A 21,619-nucleotide genomic window follows, 5' to 3' on the forward strand; every position below is an offset into this window, starting at 1 on the left:
TTTGGGATTGGAATGAAAACTGACCTTTTCCAGTCCTGTGGCCACTGCTGAGTTTTCCATATTTGCTGGCATATCGAGTGCAGCACTTTCACAGCATCATCTTTGAGGATTTGAAATAGTTCAACTGGAATTCCATCACCTCCACTAGTTTTGTTCGTAGTGATATAGGACATTAATTGTAATGAAAAGTACATTGCTGGCAATAATATGAATATCTAACATTTATTGAATGCCTTTCTGTTTGTCAGGCACTGTACTAATATTTTCATCCTCTTAGCAATTTATGAGGCTGGGATTATGGTAATCCGCATTTCACAGTAATGATTCTTAGGTGAGGAGAATATAAGGAATTATTCCAAGCCACATATAGTTGGAGGAGAGAAAACCTATTGTAAGATGTAGCAGCACATGGAACATTCCTTATGAATGATACCAAGTGCTATATGAATTCAGAGAAAAGGAAATTTTCGAAAGACTTAATCAGTGGAATTGTCAATTGTGTGGTGGACAATTATGGTTTGTTTGCCCATCTCTTCTCCTTTTGGAAACCAGCACCCCCTGACTTTGGAGAAATTTTTTCCCCTTTCACTGTGGGGCTCCTGCTATGTAGTTGAGTGCATTGCCTCAAACTGTACCAGTCAGAATCTCTGGTCTTTGGGGATTAGACAAGGGAAGAGGCTTTCCTTTAGGCAGGTAAAGCTCTAAAATCCTGTCTGAGATGTACCTGACCTGTCCTCAGCCCTGGGGAAGGAGTTGGGCTGTGTCAGGAGCTGGGCTGTGTCAGGAGAGAATGATGGTGATGTCAAAAGAGAGGCATGCCTTGAAAGTGGAGAGATGAAGTACTGGAGACCTTCTGCTTATCTCTGAAGCTTGGGGGTGGAGTCGCCAAGTCCCCAAGTCTGAAGATTGTCTTTTCTGGGACTGAGCACTTAACGACTTTCTCTTCTTCTGGGAATGATGCTGTGCTTCCCTGTAAAAGGAAGTGTTATTAGATAGTGATTAAAAGAATCCCACACTATAGTAGAAGGGATGACAATCTATTTGGTGCTAAGGCTCCCTCGACCATAAAGTCAGGAACTTTAACTTACAGTGGAATGGACTTTTGGGTGTCTGAGGATAGGGTGGACGCAAAACAACAACAGTAACCACACACGCAAACGCAAAACATCTTTACTGTCAATAGGACTCAGTTAATGACTTCACACTTTAAAGATATTAATAAAAAGGGAAGGGGCCATATAAGAATTTGGACTGAATTTGGCCAAGAATTTGGCCATCTCCACTTCCTTCAACTTCACAGAAAGCCTTCTTTCTTATCTGTAAAATGGGAATGATATGAATGCCATTACTACTTATTTTAGATGTTTTGAGTCTCTAAAGACTGATGCAAAGCCTTTTGTCAACTGCAAAACAGCACATAAGTGTGAACTATTTTACTATGATCAAATACTTTATAATTTTACTATGATCAAATACTTTATAATACTGCAGCAAATTGAGCTGAGTCCCAGGAAGTGGATGATATTTAGAGAAGAAGAAGGAGCACGAGATTTTAGTGACTTTATTGGGTGCAAAAATGCTTTGAGGGTGAAAAGAGATAGAAACAAAAATAAGAACTGTTTCTTGGAACTTGCCTGGCTGTCCAGCAGTTAAGACACTGTGCTTCCACTGCAGGGGGCACAAATTTGATCTCTGGTCTGGGGAGATGCTGCATGGCCAAAAAGTTTAAAAAAAAAAAAAAAAAGAATTGTGTCTTCTGTTTTGGGGCTTTATGCTTTTTGCCTGTTTTCTCTTCACTCTGATTTTCTATAGGGAATTTCTTGAATTGGGATATTTTGGTAGGCTTTATGGAGAGAAGGCTCCCTTCTTTGAGCCCCCTTCCCACCAGAATGCCAGAATGCCTGTGAAAGGAACAAGCCCAGTTCCTGGTACCCAGTCCTTGTTTAGTTTGGGTTTGTTCTTTCATCCCTGATAGGACCTTACAAAGGGCTTTACCTTCCTCCCAGTGAAAGCAATGGATCCTGGTGAGAGCTCGGCAGTGTGGACAAGTACAGTGTGGGACAGCCTGTTGCTAAGCAGGAGCGGGGCTTGGGAGGGTGAGAGGGTGAGAATAAGGAAACAGGCATCTGTGCGGTCAGTGTTGCTGCTGTTGCAACCACCACAACAAACAAGCAAAAAAATTTTTTTTCCTTCCTGAAAAAGTGTGCTGCCTTCAGACAGCCTGGGGAAAGTGTGGCTAGCTGGGTGGGTCTTGCTGGACTGAAGGGCCTGACAGTGTGTGATTCCCTGCAACAAATGGCGGTGGTGGGGGGTGTGTGTACACACACAGACACGTTGGAAGCGCCCAGCCTCCAATTTCAGCGCTGGCAGAAGATAACAATTCTCAGCTCGCCTTTCCAGGGTTATTTTTGGCTGGGGCTGTTCTCTGATGGCAAAAGGTTTCAGCCCCCTCCCAACTCCACCCCTGCCCTTGTTCAAAAGAGAAACTGGTGCTTGTGAACTGCGCTTTCCCTGGGAGGCCGGCGGGAGGCAGGACTGCCAGGTGGAGGGGAGCGGGGCCAAGGGTGCAGAAGTGGACCCCCGATCCTGCTCAAACTCTCCCCACCCCGCTGCTGTTTTCTAAAGGAGGGTGTGCGGGAGAGACGCGATCACCCGGGGAAGGTTCAGGTTAGGCGTGCCGGGAGGCGTCCTAGAGTCAGTGAGGGTAGTTGACACTGGGAAGGGACTTTTGGGACACCCCGAAAGTGAGTCCAGCAGAAAGAAGCAGCTTCGGGCACATCGAGCTCTCCGGCCAGAGAGGAAGTTGGGCGGGAGCAAACTTTCTTGGAAGGTAGAGGCCAAACTCTGCCGGGGCAGCTAGGGGCCGCGCGCGGAGGGAGGAGCGGTCTGCACGGCGGGAGGGCGCCGGGCGCGGACCGGCCGCGGAGGGGGCCGCGGCGCGAGGCGGAGCTCGGGCGCGCCGCCAGGCTGGTGGGGGCCCCGTCGGGCTGCAGATTCCCTCCGGCTCCGGGAGCCGCGGCAGGACCGGCCAGGAGGCGCCATGGAGGGGAGCCCCATCCCGGTGCTGACGGTGCCCACGGCACCCTACGAAGACCAGCGGCCGGCGGGAGGCGGGGGGCTGCGGCGGCCCACTGGGCTGTTTGAGGGCCAGCGCAACTACCTGCCCAACTTCATCCAGAGCGTGCTGTCGTCCATCGACCTGCGCGACCGCCAGGGCTGCACCATGGTGGTGGGCAGCGACGGCAGGTACTTCAGCAGAACGGCCACGGAAATCGTGGTGCAGATGGCTGCGGCCAACGGGGTGAGTGACCCGCTGTCCCTGGAGTCCGCCACCCCCTCCTCCAGCCAGCCCCTCACCCAGCCCCGACCCCCATCCTGCACCTCGGCTCGGTTGCTTTCCCAGGCTCTCTACCCTTGCCCCACCGCTGTCTCCCCCTCAGCGTCCCCCGCGCACAGGGGACGCCTGGGCTACGTTGTGTCAGCCACTCTGAAAGGCCTTAAGAGTTCCTAGCCTTTCTTTGAGCCCCGCCGGGCATCCCGATGGATGCCACATCGCCCTCACCTCTCCCTGGACTCTGACCATGTTCTGCACCTGCTCGCTGGTCTTTTCAACTTTCTCTTCCTCAGCCCTTTAAAAATATTTGCTCTGATCACTTTCACTACCCTCCAGCTACCAAAATAGTTCTACCCCCACCACTCGTGTATTCTGTTTGCAGTCTTCACTCTAAATCTTGGCTCTGCCAAATTTAACAGTAGTGTTGGCTCAGAACACACACACACACACACACACACAGTGTTTATCTCTGACATATTTGGCAAGCATGAAGATTTTTAATATCATTGGTTTGTGGAGTTATTTCATAATTGATTTGACTAGGAAAGGAATGGAGGCGGAGGTCAATTTGAAACTATACGGACTGGGATCTCAGTTCCCCGGAGAAAAATCTAAATCGTCAGAAATGAGATTTGCCATGCTTTTCTTAAAGCTATTCCCAACTTCTCTCCTAGATGGCCTTTGACAATTGACATTTCAGGCCCCTTCTCCCTTGCAGTTTTCATTCTGTCCCTTTTCCCACGACCTATGTAGTCTTCTTTTGCTATCTGAATTCTCAGACCTTGAGGTTTTATCCTTCTCCCCTCTTTCTTCCTGTCCTACAATTTGATGCACCTTTTGGCATATCCTCATACCCTGATTTGCTCCTTTCCAAAGCCAGCAGCATCTCAAGGGGAATACCTAACTTCAACGGTCCCTGATTTCTGTGGGAAACATTGTCTAAATGAGCAATTTCAGCTTTGTTAATACAGTCAGATCCACACACATAGAACTTTTCTTTAAGGGAAACCTCTGCAGAGGTTTAAATAAATGAGTATAAATGAATATGAGCATTTTAAAAAGTGAAACTAAACAATTACCTGACATTTGAATTTCTTCCCCCCTCCTTTCCAACTCCTTTTTAATTTTCTCATGTCTTGCTTAAAAAAAACAGCTTTAAGGTTGTTCATTCTTTACATTTATCTACTATAATTTCCACTTCTCAGTGTTTCCGGGATAGGGAAAGAGGATTTTTTTTTAATAAACAAAAAGCAGTTGGGAAAAACAGGGCCTGGTTGGGGTGGAAGTGGGGGTGAGGGAACTGGGAACCCATTGGGTTGTGGAGTTGTGATCTCTAACCCCAGCAGATGCTGCTGCTGAATATACAATAGTTGTATTTCTCTCTGGCTCCTCACTTGGGATTGATGAAAGTTGGCTTGAATCAGAGAGTTGGAGAGAGGCTGACAAATAGTCTTTTACTTTTGTCTGACAAAGCTGTTCCCATGGAATAATGGAGAATAATGAGCCTTGGAAGAGCTGTGGCAGCTTTCATACTCCTTCCTGGGCCAGTTTTTCTAAGGATAGAAACATAGCCTGTCCAGTATTTATTATGGGTCTGGATATTTTTGAAGCTACGGTTGGTGATTAGCATGGGCAAATTATTATTATGCTATAATATTTATTGGCACACTTTGCCCTAAGGACTCTTCAGTCTCTTACCTCAGTGGGTCTTCTCTGATAAACACACATTAACTTTAAGAGTGGAGTTTATTTTAGGAGATAGTTAGCATATGTTAATATATGCCTAAAATAGAGTCAAATTTAATCTAGCAGTTATGAAGGAAAGAATGACAAACTAAAGTCCACACAGAAGCACCATCTCTTAATGTGAAAGTATTACTTCTAGGATGGATGGGCATGGGGGAAAGGGATGGTTGACTTTATCAAGACTTCAAACAACCTATTTTCTCCAATCTTTTCCTCATTTTGTTCACCTTCTTTGGAGCTTTTGATAAAGCAAAGTGGAGAATCAGAAGGCTGACTTCAGGAGAAAGGTTGTTTAAAGGGACCGCTGTAAGCAAAATTGGTCTTGCGTGATTGCAAATTGATGGGGATGCACTTGCCTCCTGACTTGACCTGCTGACTATACTCAGGAATAGGGAACTTAGATTCCAAATCCTTTGGCCATTTTTGATTTCCCATTGGATATTCATAAATTATCAAAAAAATAGTAGAATGTAGTCTTTATTCTCTTTGAACTGACTTGAATCTGACTAGGTGGGCTACATTCTCTCTCTCTGGAAAATCTTGATTTTAATAGAAAAAGTTAATTTTACAAAGCACATTTTCTATAAAAAATGATAGTTGGTCTTTGATTTTATAGTTGCTGGATGAAAACAGAAGTTTTCAGAATTTCTAAAATGATAAAATACACTTGTTGTTGTTCAGCTGCTAAGTCATGTCTGGTTCTTTGCAACCCCATGAACTACAGCATGCCAGGCTCCCCTGTCCCTCACTGTCTCCCGGAATTGGCTCAAATTCATGTTCATTGAGTCAGTGATGCCATCCAGCCATCTCATCCTCTGCCACTCCCTTCTCCTTTTGCCTTCAATCTTTTGAAGGTAAAACTACACTGTTAATGTTTTAATATCTCATAGAGTTTGAAATAGATTGGACAAATACCTGTACAATTTGAGATTTAAAGAATTTTTGTAATAAAGTTATGAAATTTACAAGCTTTCAGCAAAGTGGAGAGGATAGGTTAAGACATCCATATACCCCTGTCCTGGATTGTTCACATTTTTCTATATTTGATTCATCTTTTTGAGGGGTTAAAGTATATTTTAAAAAATGAAATTTTACCCACAAGTTCTTCAGTATGAATCTCTAAAAAAGAATAACATTTTACTTGATAGTTACAATATCATTAGGGCTTCCCTTGTGGCTCACCTGATAAACAATCCAACTGCAATGCAGGAGACCTGGGTTCAATCCCTGGGTTGGAAAGATCCCGTGGAGAAGGGAAAGGCTACACACTCCAGTATTCTGGTCTGGAGAATTCCATGGACTGTATAGTCCATGGGATTGCAAAGAGTCGGACATGACTGAGCGACTTTCACTTCACTACAATATCATTAACATTCCAAACAAAATTTAAAAAATATTTCTTTATATTATTTATGACTCAGTCTACCTTTAGATTTCCTCAGTTACTCTGAAATGTCTTTTATACCTGATTTGTTCAAATTTGTTTCTTATAATCAAGGAACACACATAACATTTGTCTTAGGTCTCTTTTAACCTAGAATGTACCTCCTTCTTTATTTTCATTTTGTTAATGAAATTGACTTGAAGAGACTAGGTCAGTTGTCTTTTTTTCTATAAAATGTTTCCTCCACCTCCTTTCTGGAATTTTCTGATTACTTCTTTATGGTGTCATTTACCTTTTCATTCCATTTCCTCTATGTATGTGTATGTGTGAGAACTAGAAATCAGTCTAGAGGCTTAATTAGATTCAGGTTTAATATTTTTCTTTTTGCAAGACTATTTCATAGGCAATGGTGTGTATTCAGTTGCATAATACAAGGAAACATAATCTCTGGTTGTTTCATCATTTGTGATTCTGAGATGATTATAGAGATATGGTGGTATGGTCCATTATTTTCCCCTTTGGGACTAGCAGTAGCCTATGGGGTTAACTTCATACCATGTGAATATTCAGTTCCTTATCAACTTTTACCCGATTGTTTTAGCATTCATTAATGTTACTGACTTGAACTGATTATTTCATTAGAGATTTCAAAATGATGAGTTTCATATTCTCTAATTCCATCTGTATGTTTTAGCTGACATTTTTCTATAAACTGGGTATTTTTCTCACTAGTTGGCTCTTTGATTATCCTGTAATATAGTTCCTTATAGAAAGACAGAATATGTGTTTATTTCCCTCTCTTTTTTTAATTACCAATCTTCAGAATAAGAGTTCGTTGAAATAGCCACCTCCATTGGTATGAATTTTGGTTTTTTGTTTTGTTTTTTTGAATACAATGGGGCTTCCCTGGTGGCTCAGTGGTAAAGTATGTTTCCTCCAATGTAGAAGACACCAGTTAGATCCCTGGGTTGGGAAGATCCTCTGAAGAAAGAAATAGCAACCCATTCCAGTATTCTTAACTGGGAAATCCCATGGACAGAAGAGCCTGGTGGGCTACAGTCCATGGGGTTGCAATAGAGTCAGATACGACTTAAGTGACTAAGCAGTAACATAAACGGATTCTTGGATTTTTATATAATCAATTTGAATAGGTTAATGAAAAATGTAAAGAAACCACCTTTTTAAAGTAGTTTTTATGGGGCTATGTGAATTTATCTGAAACATCTCCAGAAGTATTTAAATCCCCCTTTAAAGATTATGTCCTGCTATATAGAGCAAAAAAACAAAGTATAGAAAACTAAGTACATGGAGTAAATAGTGTTATTTAAATGAATTGTGATTAAACTTAGTTTGTAACGAGTTTATTTTTATCCTATTTCTATTTGCAACTGCTTTAGATACTCCTCAGGGGTTTAGATCCTCTATGTATCAACTTATTCTAATGTCTTGACAAGCTAAATGCATCATAATATTAGGCTATAAGAATGCCTTTGCCCTTCCCTGGGTAGATCCATCAGTGGCTAAGACTACCTGTCTATCTTTCTCCTCTTTGTTACATTCTTCTTTTTTAGTCCTAAACTATCTTTAATATTGAACAGATGACAGCACTGTGCCTGCCTTAAGATGTTTCTGACTTTTTCTAAAGTCTTCTTTCTCTAAGATGATACTGTATATCAGCACTGTCTAATAGAACTTACTGTGAGAATTGTAATGTCCTGTAATCTGCACTGTCTTAGCCAACTAGGACACTTCACTGTTGAATACTTGAAATGCAGCTGATGCTGCTAAAGAACCAAATTTTACTTTTAATTTAATTAATTAAGATTTCAACTTAGCCACAAGTGGCTAGTAGCTACCATACTAGATAGCACAGTTCTGTAATTTAGCATTTAAAATGTATGTGTGTGTTTCATGGGGCTGGATTGTTACAGCAACTATCGGTTAAATAAAATAAAAGTAGGTCACCAAGTCCTGTGCTGTGCTGTGCTTAGTCGCTCAGTCATGTCTAACTCTTTGCGATCCCATGAATTGTAGCCCACCAGGCTCCTCTGTCCATGGGGAGTCTCCAGGCAGGAATACTGGAGTGGGTTGCCATGCCCTCCTCCAGGGGATCTTCCCAACCCAGGAATAGAACCGGGGTCTCCTGCATGGCAAGCAGATTCTTTACCAGCTGAGCTACCAGGGAAGCCCCACCAAATACTACAGATACAGAATTGACAAGCCCAAACCTGATTTCTTCATATGATAACCACACTGTCTTTTGACTTTAGCCCAGGAGGCATGAAGTATGATAGAGAAAGCACTGAATCAGCAGCTGGAAGGCTTGCCTCATTTTCTAGCTCTGCCAAACAAGTTGCAGTCCAACTTGCCCAGCTTTAGCCTCTTGACATACCTAGGAACCACTTGTTTTCTCATCTATAAATTGTGTATGACTGCATTTCTGAATTATCCTGGGAATCAAATGAAGCACTGCTTATGAAAACATTTTGTAACATCCACAAAACTAAGAAATGCAAGGGAGTATTATTATGGTCAACTGACTACATCTCACATAATAATTTGACTCTATGTATGAACTGAAACAATGTAGAGCTCTGTTACAAGATTTAGCCAAGAGAAAATCCATTTTTTGGCTAGTCATGCACTGTACTGGCCACATGATGATCAGCATTAATGATAGTAATATTGGCCTGCAGTGAGCTTATAGAATTCAAGAGCTTCTCAATGTCTTGTGAAATCTTTTAGAGGTAGAAAATAAAGTGAAATATGAGGAATGCTGGGTCAGCAAGGGACTTGGGTGTGACCTCTGGATAGACGCTGTCACAGATTGTATTTGATTCCAATAGATCATGAAGAGGTATTTGCTGCAAAGAATGAGAATATATGAACCTCGGCCAATTATGAGAACTATCTGAGGAACAAATTTTGGCTTGGTGCCAAAGACAAGGAACACTCATTTGGAAGAGAAGCAAATTAGGATGTGGTGGTGGGTGGCAAGTAGGGAGGAAAGAAGCAAGAAGCAAGAGAGGGAAACATGTGCTTCAACACGAAGGCTTCTTCCCTGGAATGGATCTGGAAATCTGGGTGTGGCCGGCTCCAGGTCCTGTCTCTAGAAGGGAAAAGAGCTGAATAGTGTTTGCTCTGTATTTTCTACTGGTGTCAACTCCAGAATAGGTGAATGGAATGGTCTACTATGGCTCAGACATTAGGAAGGACTGGTGTGTAGTACATTAGAAAAGCCTAAAGGACCCTCCATAACTTTATCTTGCTTCCCTTCCCAAATCTTCCTCCCAGAATTGTGGAAAATAGGAAATCTATTATATAAGCAATAGCAAGTTTTAGGGAGCCCTTGGTTCCACCCATCTCCCTGTTTGGGTCAGTTCATTCTTTACTCTTGTAGCCTCAAGTCCTCATTTACTTTTTTATGAGGAAGTAAAAGGAGTAGGAGAGGTTTTGAGAACAGCTGGGCCCTCCCAGTTGCTGGGGTGGGTTATTTTAAGCTTTGTTTAATGTGTCCAGAGACCCAGATGGCATTTTTAACTAAGCTGCTTTATTAAATCTTGTGATAAAGCATAATGATGTTTGTTGAAAAGACAGATACATATCAGCAGCATTATGCTTGAAACTTGCTCTGAAAATTTTCTGTAAAACATCTGTTCCCTTTGTGAACTCTAGAAGTTTGTTAGTTTCTGTACAGCCTTGAGGAATAAAAGTTGGAACCTATTTTGGGGGAATCTAAACAAAGATATTGGCTTTAGCAACCTTAACCTTCATCTTTTGGGCCTTGGCCACTCTTCTGTTAGACAACAGTGACATGAATGAACACTGTAATAAAATTTGAATATGGTTATTTGAAAATAATAGGCAGCAAAAAAAAAAAAGCAAACAACAAAAAAGATCTATATTGCCCAGGGATTTTTAAATTGAAGGTAGAAAGCTAGGAATGCAATGTCCTTTGTTAGTGTACAGCCTTGACAGCTAATTGCAAATACTCAAGATTTGGCCAATATGCCTTTACTGTTTATATTTGCATAGCCAAAGGGAAAGTTTTGGGTTCTTTCATCTGACTTGACTCACATTAGTTATGAATAAGAGGATATCTAGGATATACACAAGACTTGTTAAAGCCCACAATATCTTTCATCTCCTACATTGTTAGTGACATCAAATTTTGGAGTAATGCCTGTATTTTTTAGGAATATTCAGTCCCCAAAGACATTTTTTTCTTGGCATAAGGTCACAATTTTCTTTCCTTTTCCAAGTCTCTACTAATAGGTATTTTGTACAAATAGAACAATTATTGCCTTTCTATTGTTTTCCTCTAGTGAGAATCTGGTTTGCTAGCTAGGGATATCTGGCTTTGTATTTACAATGAATGTATTTACAATGAAAAAGAGAAAGGAATTTGAAATCATAGGACCAGAGTTTATCCTGCTTGACAAAAGACCCCACAGAATATTGGGAGGATAGTTTTACAGCAAGTGGCTAGTATCATAATATATGAAATGCTTTCTGAAATTAATAAAAAATTCAAACAATTTATAAGAAATATTGTCAACAACTACAAATGTATGAAAAGATGATCAGTGTCATTAGTAACCAAAGAAATACAAATAAAAACAATCCATTAATTTGAAAAAAAAAACCATAGAAAATATTTAGAGCTGGCATAGATGTTGGAAAATTGTCACGTTTGTTCACTCTTGGTGGAAGTTGAATTGATACAACTTTTTCATCAGGCAGTTGGGCAGTAGATATCTAAATTAATAGAATACTTGTCCAATTATCTAGGAATCTCTTAATCTAAGAATCCATCTTGTAAATTTTCTAATACAAATGTGGAAACATTTATATACAAGAATACTAACTGCAGCATTTTGCTAAAGAAAACTTGAAAACAATTTATATGGTCAGCAGTAGAGAGCAGGTACATAATTTATGACACAACCATACCAGGAATGCATTAGTATCCATAAATAAAGGAAGTGGGTCTATATGTGACATGAGAAAGATGTGGATTATAGTTTGTTAAAGTGAAATAAAGCAATTAGTAGATCATGTGTAGCATGATGTAGCATGATCCTACTTACGTGTATATAATTAGATATATAAAGTAGAGTTGGAGGAACATACTGCCAACAGTTAACAGTGAATATATCTAGGGCATGAGGGTGTGTGTGATGGGGAGAGAGGATCCTTTCTACTTCATATATGTCTCTTTGTTAAGTAATTACACACATATGTATGCACTGCTTTCATAGTTAAACACATCCCTAATAAGTAGTGAAGAAAAGAGATGCTCTGAATTTGAATTATGGTACTATACTATTTGCAACATATATGACTGTGGGGAAGTCGCCTAGGTTTCTGGGATTTGTTTCCTCATTTATAAAACTAAGGAATGTCATAATACTTCCTCCCACATCTTCCAGGGTTTTGGGAGGATTGAATGAGGTAATGGATTATTATCAATTATTTATTGATTCATATGACTCAATTAAAACCAAACTATTCCTCCAGTTAAAATAAAAGAAGGACATGTGCATATGTGCTTTTTATGCTGAGTAGCCTTACTGATAGAAGGTGCCTGTTGATCACAGTTCCATAGGCAATGCTTTTGGCATTTCTGCAGGCTGCTGGCTAAGGCTTGGGAGGCAACTGCTGAAGTCATGATCCTCTCCCCTCTCACACATGCACACACACACACACACACACACACACACACACACACACTCACGCTCACACACACACAAATACACATGCACATGCACCCTGTCACGGTACTTGAGGTGGTAGCAGCTGCTCTGGCATAGACTGTAACTCAACATACAAGACTTTTTTTTTTGCATGATCTATGCATTATTTCCTGTTATGAATCAGCTGAGTCAATGCCATGCTTTTCAATCTAAAATCTTTCTGAGACTTAGACTGTGCTAAGAGCAGACCCACCCCCTCTATACCTGCTCCACTGAGGCCAGATCTTAATCTGTTCATTTCATGAGGATTTTCAAGCCTAATGGACTGGGCCATGTGAGAGATTACTGAAAGGAACAGACTGAGCAGAGGCTAAGAAACTCCATGCTCATCTGCTGAGTCGTCTGAAAACGCACAGCTGCAAGCTCTAGTGATGCTTTAAAGTATTTTGTCAGGATGTTTGTCAGGGTGCCTGTTCCTGCAGTCCTGCTGAATGTTTGGTTATGAGGTATAATCTTTTTTTGGACAGGATCTCCCAAATGTAAAGTGACAGATGCTAATGTGGAATATAATACAGAAGACCCAGCTTTGCTGTCATAAATAACAGTAAATTGTTTAATCTTGCTGAGTTGTAAATCTATGATTGCCAGAGGTCTTTAGTTCACTGGAAAATAGTATAAGGGATGGAGTCATTTAGCAAATGGACAGTAATTACTTCCCAACCAGACAGATACTGGTCTGATGGAATTTATTTAAAGATCCACATATTTGTATTTTAATTGACTGTGACAACTATTCATAGCTATAAAGAGAGACTAGAGCATAGCTATAAAGAGAGACTGAGGTTTTCCTGGGAAAAAATATACACATATACAGTAATATGTGTAGAATAATACACTGTTTATAAAAATGCCAAAAATACTGAGTTTTAGGTGAGTATATGTATATATATATATATATATATATATAAAACAAATATTTGTGTGTGTGTGTGTATATATATATATATATATATTTCTGTCTACCTATAAAGATTCCAAATGGAAAGTATTCTTAAGCATTTATATAGTTTATCAAGTAGCATATATGTGTGTATATGTGCCTGGGACACCCTATCCCCAAAGATACATCTTCTTCCCTGGGTATATTCAAGGAGAGTGTAGAGCAGAGTCCCAGATGTCAGAAATATCTGAAGACAGCACAGGGTTGAAGGAAGTGACTAAGTGTTCCCAAATGCCCTGTGTTTCTGTGGTAATAAATAGAATTTGTGCTGGAGCTGGATGGACTGCTAGTAAGAAACATAAGTAATATAAATCTTGCTATTCCAGTCAAGAACTAATCTTGCATGGACAGCTTTCTACTGTGAGCTCAGCAACATGGGTAGGTTAGCAGCCTGGCGTGGTACATACCAGTGGATGGTGCAAGTCAGAGGCATAGGTGGGGCAATGAAAGAAGATCTGGGCCAAGACAAGGATACAGACATGGTCCTTTCACTTCTCATCATGGACTTCAGCAGTTTTTTAGTGAGCAGGTTTGGTGGTTAAAGAAGAAAGAAGACATTTCACTTGTGCAGATGTGTAGACATGTTATAGGGGCTTCCTTGGTGGCTCAGACATTAAAGAATCTGCCTGCAGTACAGGAGACCTGGGTTTAATCCCTGGGTCAGGAAGATCCCCTGGAGAAGGGAATGGCTACCCACTTCAGTATTCTTGCATGGAGAATCCCATGGACACAACTATTTTTCTATTTAATTAGTGGCAAGCTACTTTCAGTTTGATTTATTCCATAGTGTGAGTTAGTCCTCAAACATTTTTTAGTTTTACATATAAAAACTTGGCTAAAAGAGCACATTTATATTGGTCAGTAAACCATGGTACATTTAAATAATGGAAGACTGTACAGCAAAATAATGTCGTGGAAAATATTCAGTGACAGAGAAAGATAGGCTCCGTGGAAGGAGTAGATATATTAAGTGAAATATGTTGGCTACATCTTTCCCTTTTGTAAAAATAAATAAATATGTAAATGAAAGAGAGAGGGGGATACACAAAGACACATGGACAAAAGGGAGACATTGAAATGTTTACTGTAATCACTTTTAGATTTACAGATGATTTTTATTTTCTTCTTATGAATAATTCCTAAATGTCATCTATTCCACATATGTATTTGTCATATATGTATAAATGTCACATATATAATATATAAATGTCATATAGGGCTTCCCTTGTGACTCAGCTGGTAAAGAATACACTTGCAATGTGAGAGACCTTGGTTCAATCCCTGGGCTGGGAAGATCCCCTGGAGAAGGGAATGGCTACTCACCCCAGTATTCTGGCCTAGAGAATTCCATGGACACGACTGAGCAACTTTCACTTCACTTCACTTCACTTCTTCAAATGTTACATATATATATATATATATGTTTATATATTTGTGATTAAAAAATGACTGCAGGTTAGTAAAACAGCAAATGTGTTCAATTATTGTGAATTAGAAATTCATAATTAAGAATTAAAAAATGATACCAGCAAGGAAGACAAAGGAAATACATCAAGGATTTATTGGGTGCCAGACACTGAACCGGACAGAGTTTGGCTTTGTTGCTATCTTTCACCCTACATCTTTTAGATAACAAAACTGAAATACAGAGATTTCAGAATCTTTTCTAAAGTCATATAGTCAGTAGGTGGCAAATCTGTTTTTGCATCATTTCCTATCGAATACCAAAATCTCAGTTTATCTCAGGGCACTCAACCCCACCTTCTTGACCTAGATAGATCCAATAGTTCTTATCCTGGTATCCAATTGGCTTGATCACTTTGAAAAGCGGCAGCAGATAGGCCCTTTTTTATTTCAGTGAGCCACGTCCTCTGTCTTAAGGTAAAGAGTTCAGTATCTTCCAAGCACCTAATTACCAGTAGGAACATAAGCTCTAGTTTCATTGCCCCCATTTTGCACTTAAGGAAAGCTTGATATCTGCTCAGTGAGACCTTGAGAATTGGTGGACTGATTGAGGAACAGAACTTGGGCCAAACTTGCAGATACCTGTGACTTGTCTACACCTGTTGAGAGGTTGGGAATTGAATGTGAAACCCGTCTTGGTTTGGATCTAATGAGAGCTCGTCTCTCCTTCTAGCCCCTAGGCTAGACTTCCAGGGCAACAGGCAGCTGGGGATGAGCTCCGTTGCTCGCATCTGGCCTCCCTATAACAAAGTATATAACTGCACAATTATCCATGTGCAAATGGAAAAGTCCCTTGATGTTTGGATAACCACATCCATGTTTTAAGTTTGTTATTTCTCAGAATTCTACTTCACCATCTCCTGCTTACTCATGTGCAGCACTGGTCAGGGGCTAGCACTCATCTCTGACAGCTGGGACAAGAGACTGAAGCCCTGCCATCCATGGCAGTTTGACTCTGGGTTTCCTTCATGGCTTTTGTTTTTTGTTTAATCAAGAAGATGAGAAACAGGCATCTTTGTGTTTATGACTTTCCATGCACTTCATAGGTGGACATGGTGGTGGCTGTGTGGTCCTGAACAGCACTCTCTGTGAACCATCAAGGAAGTTTCTGTTTAGTGTGCTCTTTAACTCTCTCTGATTCACTTTGAGAATTATAGGGATGTGACATAGTGAACAGAGGATACTGAAGAATGTCATGCTTACTTTTTCTTTTCTCTCTCTGGGACTCTTTTTTTTATGACTTATTTAAAGTTAAAAGGAAATCATAAAGGGGAAATCTTATTTAAGGGAGTTTACACATGAAAACAATCCTGCTTTCATTAGTATTATGTTGCTGGGGAGTAATCATTTGGAATCAAAATTCTGCATCTACTCTGAGATTTTAGCCTGAGGGTTTAAATTATATATTGCTGCTCTCTAGGACTTTAATCTGAGTTAATTAGAAACTGAACTCATAATAAATCTAATTTAGAAGAGTTGTTGTTAGTATTCTGAAAAGAGGGAGCCATCAGAAATAAAATCAGTTAAATAATTCGTTGTACATAGCACATGGTGTAAAGTATGGACATGCTGGGAGAAAGCTTCCTGTAATAAAATTTTCTCTTTCTCAGGACACTGGTCTTTGGTATGTGGAGGGGCATATCAATTCCTGAGGTACTTGCTGTGCCTATTCATGGGTGGAGTAAACAGTGATGCAATCTAGGTGAGGTTTAAGAGCTGGTGGAAGACATTGGCATCTAGAAGAATAGACTCACAGGGATTATAAGTAACTGCATCATGGGATATGATTGATGATAATTGTACATGGCTACTGTCTACACCCTCCCTTTCCCAAGCATTTAGAAGTTAAGATTGGGTGACAAGTTTGTGCTGGCTTTCTGTATCTGTGTGTCTGGGGAAGTGTATACCTCACATGTGTGTCTGCAGGCACTTGTGTGACAGTGTTCTCATGGCTACCTGTGGATCCTGGGACCTGTGTCTGTGTGCCTGTATGTGCATGTGTAAGTGACAGTGACTTGGGTCTACTTTGCCCCCTTTCCTAGTGGAACTGAAAGATATGTTTCTTAGGAGCAGTAAGGCCCACCCGGGTTGGTGCAGAGCTGGGTGGGATTTCTCTTTTTCCAGCCAAACACAGACGTTATCATATACAGTTCAGAGAATCCTCAATTTACAAGAAACTCTGAAATGTGTTTGAATTCTGAAGAAAAGGCCTCCAAAATTCTCACTAAGATTTTTAATAATCCATTAAGTAAGGCCTAGAATATCACTTTAACGGTAGGATTTTGCAAATTGAAAGACAAGCAAACCATGTTATTGAAGTGCCCCTTCGCTTACAGAAACTTGTTAAACGTGTTAAAAAAAAAGAATTAATGAAAAATGTATCCTGTTAAGTGTCAAGGCTATTCTCAAAATAAAATAAAACAAAGCAATATCACTTAACAGGAAAACAAATTCTAGTTGAAGTATATAATTGTTAAGATAGTTGTTATGGCTATTTTTTGAGATGGATTTCATCCCTTAAAGAATTCAATTCTTGTATAAGGATTTTAGTAAACAAACACTTCCAGCATGGGAACATGAAATCATCACGTGGAGCATTGAAGAAGAATGGAATAAAATTGACAACAAAACAAACAAAGAAAAGACAGACCATATGGTGTGGCCATGGCTGTTCCTCCAGTGCCCCCTTGGGAGGGTCAGTGAGGGAACAGCAGAGTGACACAGCTCAGACCTCCCCAGGCTGAGACTGGATTTCACACATGAGTAAAAGTCAGATGTTGCCTACTTCAACGCTGTAAACAAAACCAAAGCCAGTATTAGAAGTAGACCATCTTTTCCTTGCAAGGTAGCAGTCTGCAACATTGGCAGAGGATAGTACTTCTAAGACTTTCAGAAAGGGAAGTGATAGTTTGAAGGATTAGCTAAGGTCTAAAATTAAATTTTAAATGGGGGAGGGGAGACAATTTGGGTAAGGCAATAGCATGATTTGTGTCATGTTGAAGCTCATAAAGGGTTTATGTAATGCCATCTTAAGTAACTTTTCATGACTCTGAACCTTCTAGACTTTGCAGATGAAGACCCCGAGCCTCAGAGAAATTACATGATTTGCCTTAGATCAGGGGTGGAGCCAAGACTTAAATCTAGATCTTTTTTTTTTAAATAAATTTATTTATTTTAGTTGGGGGCTAATTACTTTACAATATTGTAGTAGTTTTTGCCATACATTGACATGAATCAGCCATGGGTTTACATGTGTTCCCCATCCTGAACCCCCCTCCCACCTCCCTCCCCATCCCATCCCTCTGGGTCATCCCATTGCCCCAGCCCTGAGCATTTGTCTCATGCATCGAACCTGGAATGGTGTTCTGTTTCACATATGATAATATACATGTTTCAATGCTATTGTCCCAGAACGTCCCACCCTCACCTTCTCCCTCAGAGTCCATAAGACTGTTCTATGCATCTGTGTCTCTTATTCTGTCTCACATATAGGGTTATCGTTACCATCTTTCAAATTCCATATATATGCATTAGTATACTCTATTGGTGTTTTTCTTTCTGGCTTACTTCACTCTGTATAATGGGCTCCAGTTTCATCCATCTCAATAGAACCGATTCAAATGTATTTTTTTTTAATGGCTGAGTAATATTCCATTGTGTATATGTACCACAGCTTCCTTATCCATTCGTCTGCTGATGGACATCTAGGTTGCTTCCATGTCCTGGCTATTGTAAACAGTGCTGCGATGAACATTGGGGTACACGTGTCTCTTTCAATTCTGGTTTCCTTGGTGTGTATGCCCAGCAGTGGGATTGCTGGGTCATACGGCAGTTCTATTCCCAGTTTTTTAAGGAATCTCCACACTGTTCTCCATAGTGGCTGTACTAGTTTGCATTCCCACCAACAGTGTAAGAGGGTTCCCTTTTCTCCACACCCTCTCCAGCATTTATTGCTTGTAGACTTTTGGATAGCAGCCATTCTGACTGGTGTGAAATGGTACCTCATTGTGGTTTTGATTTGCATTTCTCTAATAATGAGTGATGTTGAGCATCTTTTCATGTGTTTGTTAGCCATCTGTATGTCTTCTTTGGAGAAATGTCTGTTTAGTTCTTTGACCCATTTTTTGATTGGGTCGTTTATTTTTCTGGAATTCAGCTGCAGGAGTTGCTTGTATATTTTTGAGATTAATTGTTTGTCTGTTGCTTCGTTTGCTATTATTTTCTCCCATTCTGAAGGCTGTCTTTTCACCTTGTTTATAGTTTCCTTTGTTGTGCAAAAGCTTTTAAATCTAGATCTTTTAACTTTTTGGGTGCTTTTTCTTTATACAAAGAGCTTCCAAAGGTTATATTTCTTTAACCAGTTATTAGATCTTGAAAGCCATAGCTTTTCTGATGACATTTGCCTTGGTTCCAAATTGGGAAAGGAGTACATCAAGGCTATATATTGTCACCCTGCTTATTTAAGTTATATGCAGAGTACATCATGCAAAATGCTGGACTGGATGAAGCACAAGCTGGAATCAAGATTGCTGGGAGAAATATCAATAACCTCAGATATGCAAATGACACACCCTTATGGGAGAAAGCAAAGAGGAACTAAAGAGCCTCTGATGAAAGTGAAAGGGGAGAGTGAAAAAGCTGGCTTTAAACTCAACATTCAAAAAAAGATCATGGCATCCAATTCCATCACCTCATGGCAAGTAGATGGGGAAATGATGGAAACAGTGGCAGACTTTATTTTTTTGGTCTCCAAAATCACAGCAGATGGTGACTGCAGCCATGAAATTAAAAGAGGCTTGCTCCTTGGAAGAAAGGCTATGACAAACCTAGACAGCATATTAAAAAGCAGAGACAGTACTTTGCCCGCAAAGGTCTGTCTAGTCAAAGCTATGGTTTTTCCATAGTCATGTATGGATGTGAGAGTTGGACTATAAAGAAAGCTGAGTGCTGAAGAATTGATGCTTTTGAACTGTGGTGTTGGAGAAGACTCTTGAGAGTCCCTTGGACAGCAAGGAGATCCAACCAGTGAATCGTAAAGGAAATCAGTCCTGAATATTTATTGGAAGGACTGATGCTGAAGCTGAAACTCCAATACTTTGGCCACCTGATGAGAAGAACTGACTCCTTTGAAAAGACCCTGATGCTGGGAAAGATTGAAGGCAGGAGGAGAAGAGGATGAAAGAGGATGATATGGTTGGATGGCATCACCAACTCAATGGACATGAGTTTGAGCAAGCTCCGGGTGTTGGTGATGGACAGGGAAGCCTGGCGTACTGCAGTCCATGTGGTCGCAAAGAGTTGGACATGACTGAGTGACTGAACTGAACTGAATTGAATTGGGAGAGGGAGAATTTACAGAAGAGGAGAACACAGACACACAGAGAAGGTGATGTGAACATAGGTGGAGACTGGACTGAGGGTTGGTCTCTGCTGGGGGCAGGTGGAGTCCTCAGTGGTAGATGTGGCCATGTTGGCCTCAGTGTGTAGAGGTCCATGTGGTGAGCCCACGCTTGACCTCTGTCCCTGCCATCATTGGCCACTGTGTTCACGAGCCCATTGGACAATGACAGGAGTGGCTGGGGAAAGAGGCTAACTGGTACTGACTGAGCTGGTCATCTTACCCCTTGATTATTTAAATCCTCTTCTGCTGAGGTCCCCTTTTGGTGAGCGTTCCTGTGATACACAAATATCTTCATGATTTTCCTTGTCTTAGAAGCCTCATCACTCGTTCTCCTCCATCTCCTCCAGCACTTGTTTCCTTTTAGAATTCTCTAAACTAGAGTTATCTACAGTGTCCAGCATTACTGCATTTTGGGGGGCATATTGGGGGGTTAATGAGTAGATCTACACAGGTAAAATTTCCACTATGTTTTAGGTTGAAATTTTATTCAAGTGTGTTTTTTCCCTTTAAACAGATTAGATGTTATCTTTAAAAAATTCAAATTTAATAAGATAAAGATATGTTTATAATCGTTCCTATTTAACAAACTATACATGTTTATTTCTGTACATATTTATTTATTATTTTTCTAAGTGCTAGCCCCAAAGTGTACATAATTGTACATTTTTGCAATCGCTTAAAAGTTATTTAGATTTCTACATTTTTGACTTAGCATTAAATTATTGTCTATGTTCCTTCTCTACTGCTTAAGAAAATGTAAGTTGTTACAGCAAATAAACTTGAAATGTAGGCAATTTTTATTGCCTTAAACCATAGAAATTTATATCTCACTCACATAATAGTCCAATGTGGATGTTGCTGGTGGGCAGAGACTCTTGTCCATCCAATGAGGAGGTAGAGACTCAGGTACTTTCCATCTTCTAGTGCTGGCATCTCCAAGAGCTGCATGGTCACCTGTGTTGAGCCTTTGCAAGGGAAAATAAACAGTGAGGAGAAAGGTGTATTAACGTCTCTTAACGTGTTAGCCAGAACAAACATCTCTAGCCAGAACAAACACGCATTACTTCTGTTCTTTCTCACACTAGTTTTACCCTCATTTTGAGAATTGGTCACATGATCGCACGTAGCTACAAGGGTGGATCTGGAGAATGTAGCCGCTGGCTGGGCATCTGTTGCCCAGCAACAGCTCTGCCCTGTGGAAGAGGAGAATAACTCTGTGGACTGTTCACCCAGTCTGCCCAACTGCTCGATCTTCATGATTACCCTTTTAAATGGCTGAAGAATATTCCATAAGTTCATACATCACACTTTATTTGACAGGTTCTTCATTATTAGACATTTATAAGAATTGTTTTAAATTTTTCACCTCTAATATTTAGATCCCACTGTAGGAAATATGTACATACACATAACTTTCCCCCCTTTGAGAACTATTTCTATAAGAATAGTTCTGAAAAAATGGAAGAGAGAGAAAATAATGAATTTAAGTTACAAATATTTTTCAGGCTTTGGAATATATAGGCTTACTCCTTAAGAACAGTGTTTATTCTTAATCTTTCATTGCTGCATATGCAAGGTCTTCAACATTGCTTGT

General features: G+C 40.3%; 1 protein-coding gene and 1 long non-coding RNA gene across 4 annotated transcripts in view; one reads left to right on the plus strand and one right to left on the minus strand.

Annotated features, from left to right (window-relative positions):
- Positions 1–206: 206 nt before the first annotated feature.
- On the minus strand, positions 207–21,172 carry LOC145511288 (uncharacterized). Its single transcript, XR_014057746.1, has 3 exons — positions 21,117–21,172; positions 20,861–20,990; positions 207–970 (listed from the first exon to the last, which is right to left on the minus strand). It is a non-coding gene; the product is annotated as an uncharacterized LOC145511288 (long non-coding RNA).
- Positions 2,884–21,619, plus strand: part of PGM5 (phosphoglucomutase 5) — a 184,590-nt gene continuing 165,854 nt past the window's right edge. For all 3 annotated transcript variants that reach the window (XR_014057539.1, XM_081503851.1, XM_081503867.1), the window contains exon 1: positions 2,884–3,301. Coding sequence is in view for 2 of the 3 variants with exons in the window: in XM_081503851.1 (XP_081359977.1) it covers positions 3,041–3,301 (261 nt within the window). In the remaining variant the exon portion in view is untranslated. The remainder of the gene's footprint in view (positions 3,302–21,619) is intronic.

Source organism: Giraffa tippelskirchi, chromosome 1 (assembly GCF_054371585.1).
Source record: "Giraffa tippelskirchi isolate mGirTip1 chromosome 1, T2T-mGirTip1v1.2.pri, whole genome shotgun sequence".
Taxonomy (NCBI): Eukaryota; Metazoa; Chordata; class Mammalia; order Artiodactyla; family Giraffidae; genus Giraffa; species Giraffa tippelskirchi.